Here is a 9,607-nt window from a genome sequence, read left to right as displayed (position 1 = left end):
GTTGCTGTTGCTATTCCTGCTGGTGTCATGTATAAAAGACAACCATCGATACCATTGAAAGCAAGTTGTTCTGCTTTATGCAATAATTTAGATGTTTCCGATGCAAATTCATCGCAAAGTGGCGGCAGTTTAACCTTTGCTGTGGTTCATAAATCTGTATCGCATTTAATTAATTCGTCGCCTGGATTGCCTCATATCTATAGACAAGTAACATGCAAAGAAAGCGGTACAACTCAAACGAGTACGAGTAGTAGTATTACTCAGGTAAGAGAAATGATCATGATCACATGAAATCCAATCATGTCTAGACGCCTTGAGGATAGACTATAAATTGGATATACAAAGACAGTTTGTACGTTAATGTAGGGGTTGTTTGTTCATTATGACGATCTTAATGTACTGATTTCAATCGAGTTATCATCCCTTGCTTGAATCCAAATTTAGTTTTGTAAATTTCTATTTCCTACGATCCATTGCAAATAGATTCATCATGAGCGTCCGCTCCAAGTTAGCACGATTGATCACTTTCATCAAACATGATCTACATCTTGTTGAAAATGATGATAATATTGACTTTACCTAGGATGTTCAGTAGTTTGTTCAGTAGTGTGTAGAGTACATTAAATAGATGACGTTAAATAAAGTATTGATCAACTGTCGATGGTAGGCTAAAACGTCGCATTTAGACTAGACTACGACAGATTAAGCGTTAGCATGTAGAACGAGCGTGATCGATATTGAATGCACGTGAATTGAAACCAAATAGGAATCGAAGACAGTAGATGAAAGGGATGTTTACTTATAAAGGATAAAAGTAATGTTAAGACACATACTAAAGTGGAGTTGATTAATGCCATGGGATCAGTTTATCTTTACTTTTTGATATCCGTTTAATGTTAACTATCATGGAAGAAACTGTATGGACAGAGGTATGTCTACCGGCTAGATTTTCCTTCCCAAAAATTTTCAAATGTCTTCCTACAGCATATCATATCGACTGTTGGTAAGATTACGAATAGTACAGAAGGATAAGCTAATCATGAATGATTTAGGATCGTACTGAATGCATGCAAATAGAAGTCAAATGGTAATCGCAGGCAGTGGATGAAAGGGATACTTACTTTTGAAGGATACAAATAGTGCTACATACGAGAGTGAACTTTATTAACGCTTTAGGATCACTTTATCTCTACCTTTTGATATCAATTGAATGATGACTGTCATAGAAGAAATGAAAGATACAGAGGCGTATCTACTGACTAGACTTTCCATCAAAAAATTTTCCAAATGTCCTCCTATTTCATATTGAACTGTTGGAAGAGGATCGGATAGAATAGGAAGCAAATAGCGTTTTCAGTGACACCGTAGACGGTAGTAATTTAACTTCAGTAAGTATCGCCGCCAATCATGAATATATCCCGTATCAATCGTTCCATTTATGGTGGATTACCATATTTGAAACTAAATAGAGTTGATGTAACTACGTTAGATTGATTACTTTGTCAATGGAAGGAAAAGTATTCAATTTAAAATCATTAAAATAGCTGTTTAGGCATAAAACTTGCCCAAATTCTTCGCTATCAATACACAGTATCAAGAGTACAACAAATCATATTCTCCAACTTTCTATTTTAGAAATTTTAAGGTTAACGATAATTCATTTAGATTAACACCGTATCCAGTAACATTTTAAGAAGAAGAATTTACCGAGTATCATTTGCAATAACCGGTGCTACCGTTTCGATATTGCTGTTAATAACCATGGTTCACTCATCGACAAATCATTTTCATATTTGTACACGGTAAAAAGTTACTGAACCTCTGACAGGTCTATCAAATGGTAATACTATCTGTTAAATGAGCACATTATCGTAAACCGTCAGCAAAGCGACAGGAGTTTGTACTAGTAACATCTGCAAAAATAACATGACGTTTTCAACGCCATGTCTAGCTTTAGACATGATTCTGTAATATTAAAAACTATTATTCTACCTTACTATTCTTGTGCTATTGCGTTGTCTGCATTTGCGACTATTCTCAATACATGAATATTAATAATGGTGACCAATTGGCTCCCTAATTTGCATCATTGTTCAATTTATACAGTATTAACCTTACCAAACCTGATCATTTTATATACCCTATCATGAGTTTTGATCGTACTCCATGATAAAATGTATATGGTCATTTTTTCTGCTTAATACCATCAATACATTCTTGTCTAGTATAATAGGAACGCTCTTACTTGACAATTAATTTCAATGCAGACAAATCTTCACTAATGTACAAATTTTTAATATACCAAAAAAAATCCAATTTACTCTCTGTTGGATATGTAGCCATGTAAAATAAATTAGAGCGGCTTAAAGAAGTCAATTTAGGAAAAACTAACTATTGTGGCTATCTATAGTTATAGTACTTCCCTTACAAGTTAGTTTATACGAGTATATAAAAATAATAATCATATTAATTCTATTTAGATTACCTAGGTAAATCTTTACTTCTGTTTTCAAAAAGGATTTTAGGCTACCGTAGATACCAAAATAATATTATTCCAACTGCTTTAATCGATATAATATCTATGCTAAGTGATATTCATTTGAGTTAAAAATGTATTTTAAACATTTATTATTCAAGTTTAATGGAATGTAGATTTCTAGTTTAACTGTCTTTACAATACCTTTATGACAGAAAGGAAGTCAATATCCATTAAAATATCCTTATGGCTACAGTTCATTCATGTTGTTGAGTTTTACAAAAACTTCTCATTTGAAATTAACATCCCTGCGAACTTGAAAATCATGAATAATTCAACGTACCTCTGCTAGTTTTATGAATTTCACTTTTCTTATACTAACTAGCCCTCAAACTAAGTTTGTGGACGTAATTTTCTCTTTCAAATATCCCTCTAGCTGTTGATAATCATAATTATAATTTTTAAGTTTGCTAAAATTATTTGTTATTGAGCTTGAGTTCCTTCCAATACATAGGAATTATATAGACTATGATCATAACCTATTACTGAGGTGATCAGAATAAAATCAGAACTAAGAGTGTCATTCTAATGAATTCATTTCTTAGGCCGTGATTCTATAAACAATAACTATCCTTAGCGATTAAATTCATCATTATTATTAGTTTATTAAACTCGGTGACACAGATCTAATTTTCATCTGATTGCTTCTTACCAGTTGATTATTATCCAATACACATATATTCTACTTTAGAAGTGGATGTTAAGTTGTTTGTTAATTGCACCAATAGCATGTTAAATACTTATAAACGGATTTGACAATTACGCCGATTGATTACTATAATTTATTTCCTACGAAATTTTTAATATCAAAAAACTGAAAGTTAGCAATTTTTTAAAGTATTTAATAAAAATAGTAACTAGACACTGTAGCAAATCATGGTATGAATTGCTATAGGTGGACTTTACAGAATCGACTTTAACTAGTATCACCAATGTGCTGAGTATACAACAACTATAATCATATTTAATAATGTAAGTATTCTATTTGCTTTGTGTCTAGAAGTTAAACTAGGTTATTATTTAATTTTTAGAGTTCTTGGTGTGCTTTGGAATCTAGAAAGGTATTAGTTATTGCATCACTGAAAGGCATCCAGGTTAGACAACGAACAATTAGAAAAGTTATTCTTTGATTATGTATTATTCAGAATCTGTAAAATAATGCAATAGATGTATAGTAAGATAGTTGATAGAATAAAAATCATTATATATAAGGGATCAAATATATTAATCTACTAATGATCAAAGTTAGCATCTCTATGAAATGCCAAATCGATTTTATTGTAGCTCTGAAAGACGTGTCTGCTTTAACATATCTTATATGACAATTTATTTTCATCACTCTTTCTTCACAGATGTTTGAACCTGATGGATCTATAATGCTGTTTTGGCATGCCTTAAACAGATCAGATGAAAAGACTGGTGAGCTATAAAAGAATAAATACATTTTTTTGATATAATAGGTTTAGACATGCTAAACTTTCGTTGCACATTTTAAACTGATTTACTTTATATTCACATTGAAAATGAATGGATCAGGTTCTATCCTATTAATCCGTTATAAAAAGATTCGACATAAAATTGTATAAATAGATATCTACATATAGTAACGCTAAGAACTAAAATCTTAAATTTTCTCTCCAATTTAGCTCAGTTTGCTCGTGGTATTACAAGTATTAAATCTGATAATTTAGTGTGCGTCGGTAAGATCAGTTGACTTTTGATCGTCATTTACTTCACTTTTCTTTTGATTTAAGAATAATTCCAATATAATACGTTATACCATTATAGGAACTTCGTCTGGATCTATCTTGATCTTCAGTGTTGATGATAACGGAAAGGTTTTGAATATTCAGTTGAAAGAAACTCTTTCAGGTCATGATGTACCTATAACTGATTTAATTTCCGGAGAATCGGACACTCTAGCTAGTGCTGATGAATTGGGAAATATAGCCATATGGAAAACCAGTGATAAATCCATTAGCAAAGTGACATTGATCAAAGGACAAAAGTTTGTAATCAATTCTTAGTTTTATCGATGGCTAAAATTTGCTTTTACTACATCTCAAATTTATCTTGTCTACGCTTACCTGATAGTTATCCATGTTCATCGATACGTCTTTGGGATAAATATATTATCGGTGGGTATGGCTCCGGTCATATTCGAATTTATGAAGCTAATACAGGGAATTTGGAGATAGAAATTGCTGCTCATGCACGATGGGTTAATGCTATTGATGTCGCTTTTGAGGCCAATTTGGTAATACTCGTATAAGCTAAAACTCTTAATCGATCTGATATCATGAATTAGAATAATAATACCTACTATGACTATGATATAGTACTTGATATATCCATGTATAACCACTGCTATACACAAGTTTTGATATACCTTACGTATGGATTTTTCAGTAGTATCATTACTATTTTACTTTAGTTATTATCGGCATCGGAAGATACCTATGTTCGTGTTTGGTCATTAGGCCTGGTGGATAATAAATTAAAGGTCTGTATCCTTTTGAAATTTTCAAGATACACGTATCAATTTCGATTGTAATATGCTTAATTATAAATAGGTCGAAATGAAATTTTCCGAATCTGTAACTGACGTTCAACTGCAAGGATGTAAATTTACTTCACCTGAAGGTCTTACTTTTGCACTTACTGGTTATGATTTTAGTGAAATATATCTTTTTTCCCGTTAGTCTATGTATAGCAGTTTGTAATGTTTACAATTACCGTCATCCGATCTCAAATGATTACCCGTAACCTGAATTTCCTATACATTTGACATATTAGGTATTCCGATTACAATTATTTAATGTATTTACGTTTTTAAAATGCAATTTTACTGTCACCATTGCAAAATTGTAGCGAATCAATTAATGTTACTATGAGCTTACATCGAAATTGTTGTAGTATGTTGATGCATTGCGACTACTTACGGTACAGTACATACGGCTAGTTGGGATGTTACTTTTTACTCTACGACTTCATTAGTATATCTTAATATCCGATAACACTTTATTTGATTGTTTTGTAATATTTTGAACTACCTTCCAACAAATAGAGTAGCTATAATTATATGCTTGTCTATTTAATAATGTAATCTGCAAAAATAAAATGAACGATGAATACAATTTATCGGTGCGAATTACGTTTATTTTAAAAAAAATATTCTGGCATGCAGTAGCCAATTGCAAGAAAGATGCAAGAGTTTACTACGTATTGAACTATTAAAATGTTTAATATCAAAAATAATATGTAACACATTAACATTTTACCGATAGTACAAATAATAAGTTGTAGATTTTAGCTACATAACTCCATCAAATGCTAAATCAGGCAAGATAAGTAGATAAATTCATAATACGAGTAATTAATTTTAATTGATCATCGTATCATTATTGCAATCCTCTTTTACAGACTAGAATAAGCTTTCATGGTGGCAAGTCTGCATATTAGATTGAATAGAATGAACTCTTTACAATAGTGCATAAATATTTTTAAACATATTAGCCAATATATTTACTGACGTTTACAATCATAATTGTAATCGGTACTGCTTAATACAGATATACAGTGTTGTACACTTACAAGTTTATGATACTACTAGAATAGCATAGACTATGCAGATTTAACATAAGACATACATAATTTGTGGTCACGAATATCTCCCCAGCCGCCGTAGCCATTCGGCCGACTAACTCCGGCGAATCTTCGAATTTCCCTATTCTGACTCGTGACACCGATAGTCTGCGGAAATAAGTAATCCATATTTGCGGATAACGAACGTTCAATTGCTGTGATTGTATCTTCCATTTTACAAAAACGTTTATGATGAAGGCCGGAACTATCAAGAAAAATAAGCATAGAAAATTATTGAGTAAAGCATCCGCTTATTGACACAAACAAGAGCAGGATTTTTTAGAATTAACTGAACACACCATTCGCCTGCGTGAAATACATGTGGTGCTTGCATTGTTAGTATTGTTAGAGGACGATTTAGACATTTGCTGCTCAGACTTTGAATTGTCCAATCCCAATTATAATCATCAAATCGACAGAATTGCTAATAAAACAATGTAAATATCGACAATCAATTTGGTATCACGGAATTCGACATTAGAATGAAGCATACATTATTGCAACGTTTGATTTTATCAAACGTGGCTCTATTCATAGCCATGCCCATGTTATTCTTGTTTGACGCCCAAGCAACATAATCAGCCTGCAAATGACACAATATGGCTGTTACTGGGTTAAAAGAATGAAGTTACGGTATTTGTCTACCAAACTACCTTATGCTTAAAGTGCGAATAACTGCCATGCCGATTATATGAGCCTAAGCCAAGAAAATCGCAGTTTGGGTATTCACTATGAATGGTAAAGGATAAGCATTATATTCATAGTCGTCAGCATACAATGTTACAAATTGCACAAATTAAGACCGGCATAACTTTACGAACCTATTACGCTTTTGCTCTAATAGTTTCATGATTGTCAAAAAGTCAGGGGCTACGTAATGATCTTCCTCAAGAAGTAGTACTAAGCCTTTATAATCCTTGAGGATATTAAGTTGGTCGAAAACAAAATTGATCTATACAACAAAAATTATGGGTATTCATCAATCAATTTTGTAACACTTGCTTGATATTAGTATGAATCACTCACCTTCCACCACCAATGATGCTTAGTCATAGTATAATCTGCTTCGCGGTAATGTCCAAATTGATCAGGGTAGTTGGCATTCAAACATTTCTTAACTAGTGCTCTATTGTTGTCCCATTAAAGTTGTAAGTTAATGACTGCAGTATAGTAATATTAGTTAGACGATTATTTATGCATTTTGCAGTACAAGCTTACAGCTCTTTAGGTGTATCGCGTTTGCAGTCTCTTGGATCTGTGCCTGGAAATACATCAGGATGCAACTGGGCTGAATAAGGGAAAAATATTTGTATGACCTAGAAGCACATAAATCTAAAGTCAGAGTAAGTAGTCTTTATGTCTATTTTAAAATTACAGATCGATTGTGCTATTGATCAATTTGTGATTATACGTATAAATAGACATGGAATGAATGGAAAGATACCGTATGGATACTATCATGAATTGATTGCTGCATGTGATGTTGCAAACTATTTCCATCATGGTGATTGCTTTGTTTACTACAGAAAGTCTGTTTAAGTGCATGGATATTGGATGATAGTGAGACTTACAGGACAAAATTGAACACTTTCTACCACAGTTCTCATCTCTGTGAGTAAATAATCATGGCTGACAATTAATAAGATTTTATTGATTCCACGAGCTTTGTGTAAGGATTGCATCAACGCTTGCAAGTATTTATATCTTTTATGACTTTGTACCACAACTACTAAATCGAATTTGTGATTGCTTGTCGACTGTAATAAGTGAGAATTGAGTACAGTTTGAAGGTTATTCTTGAGGAGGACATAATTTTTTTTCTGTTTTAGAGTCATCCCATCGAATGGTTGAGATAATAATGCAGAATGGGTGATTGTCGAATGGTGATGAAATTGTGAGCTGTCTTGACTTGGCTTGAGTGGTTGTTGAACGACATTACGGTTTATAATTGTATACTGTTGATTGAGTTGTGGCTGTTGGTGATTGACATCTTGTGCAAGTGGTGTTTTAGCATAAGAGGTGAAAATCTTCCAAATTAATCCTAAAATAATGAATGCAACTAGTAATCTTTTAACATTGTTCATCTTCATTATGATTTTCATCTTTCAAATTTACTACAAATGGTTAAGCAATGAGGACTACCATCCGCTTCTTTATTCCATGAAGATTGTAAACAGCGTTGATGGAAGAAGAGACAGTTCGTTCCTTTGTCAAGGCGTGATGACCCGGCAATCAGACTAGATGAGACCGAAGAATAATACTGATCGATAAACTGGACGTTTGCACTTGGCTATTTTTACTTTTCTCTTGTACTACAATTGGATCTATACTAGCCTAGAGATGGCTGTAATGCATCTCATCAGAACAACGTTGTTGATGATCACCAAGCAATGGAAGGCAATACCAATTTGTTGTTGGATCATGCCAATCCAAACGATGAAAAGTAGGGTCGATGTTTAGCCAATGTATCTCTCTATCGTGTTGACCAACTGCCTACGGTTGGCATGCTAAAGGAGTCTACTGCTTGTAAGTCGATCAATGATGGAATTTACTTTTCCCACAATGACGATTTAAGCACTTTTTCCAGCAATTCTTAAATCGAGGCTGCATGGCCTCCACCCTTGTATTTCCGTAGATGTGGCAACCAGACAAGGTTGAATGGAAAGCTCGCTAGCAAAGTCTTGCACGCCTTCTTCCCCACTACGTTTCACTATAGAACGGTATGAAGGTATTCTACAGTATACTGTAGTGTGTCCAGCCTTCTAGGATTGATGACGTCATCCAATCAGGCGACCTAGAATGAGCTACCGCTACCCCTACTACGCATGTAGTTGTATACAGCTTATAGAAATACTGTACTTACTGTCATGGTGTTGTAGCGAGTGTAGGATGTAATGCAACATGAAGAATGATTTGCTGTCTTGTTCCGTCAACGCGTTAAAAATACACCAACTGTATAGACGATTTGAATCGGTTAGGATATTCTATAGATGAGTAGCTCAAATGGTTCGACCGTCCGTCCGTAGTCCGTGGACTAAGAATGAGTGAATTAGTTTGTATGACAAATTGGAAGGAAATAAAATTACTCCATATTGCAATAAAAGTAAAGTAAAAGTATTCCAAAAGAGGTTGAGATCAAGGTTGTACTGATCTGTCCGCGAGGAGCCAAATTGCAAGATAGAATTCAATTCTATAGCTCAACATACTTCAATTATTTTACTGGATTCGCTACACCTCTGTAATACCGGTTTAGAGTCTAGACAGCCTCATTCTCCACTACCTTCTTTTTCCCAGCTAATGGATTATTTACCCTACTAATGATTGTGGCTTACCTCACTCTTAACCTATTTCTAGTAATGCAATCCCTGCTGCAAGCACACTCAATCGAGTTTTACGGTACCTTCTCAGGCTATATCATACTAGAGT

General features: G+C 33.5%; 2 protein-coding genes across 2 annotated transcripts; one reads left to right on the top strand and one right to left on the bottom strand.

The window, feature by feature from the left end:
• Nucleotides 1-27: 27 nt before the first annotated feature.
• Nucleotides 28-5,238, top strand: TRIADDRAFT_50926 (uncharacterized protein; the record flags this gene model as incomplete). The annotated part of the gene is made up of 9 exons (XM_002116732.1): nucleotides 28-226; nucleotides 928-929; nucleotides 3,568-3,630; nucleotides 3,889-3,955; nucleotides 4,183-4,236; nucleotides 4,325-4,544; nucleotides 4,631-4,793; nucleotides 4,971-5,039; nucleotides 5,110-5,238. 9 exons carry the CDS (start codon nucleotides 28-30, stop codon nucleotides 5,236-5,238), a joined length of 966 nt encoding a protein of 321 aa, XP_002116768.1.
• Nucleotides 5,239-6,160: 922 nt separating this feature from the next.
• On the bottom strand, nucleotides 6,161-8,016 carry TRIADDRAFT_31240 (uncharacterized protein; the record flags this gene model as incomplete). Its single annotated transcript, XM_002116666.1, has 8 exons — nucleotides 6,161-6,386; nucleotides 6,481-6,605; nucleotides 6,675-6,764; nucleotides 6,832-6,910; nucleotides 7,003-7,133; nucleotides 7,208-7,307; nucleotides 7,400-7,497; nucleotides 7,753-8,016. The coding sequence occupies 8 exons, from the start codon at nucleotides 8,014-8,016 to the stop codon at nucleotides 6,161-6,163; spliced, it is 1,113 nt and encodes a 370-aa protein (XP_002116702.1).
• Nucleotides 8,017-9,607: the final 1,591 nt, after the last annotated feature.

The sequence above is a fragment of the Trichoplax adhaerens genome, genomic scaffold (genome assembly GCF_000150275.1).
Source record: "Trichoplax adhaerens TRIADscaffold_17 genomic scaffold, whole genome shotgun sequence".
NCBI classification, from domain to species: domain Eukaryota; kingdom Metazoa; phylum Placozoa; class Uniplacotomia; order Trichoplacea; family Trichoplacidae; genus Trichoplax; species Trichoplax adhaerens.
Note: the sequence above shows the minus strand (reverse complement) of the source record. Positions and strands in the feature narration are given on the sequence as shown.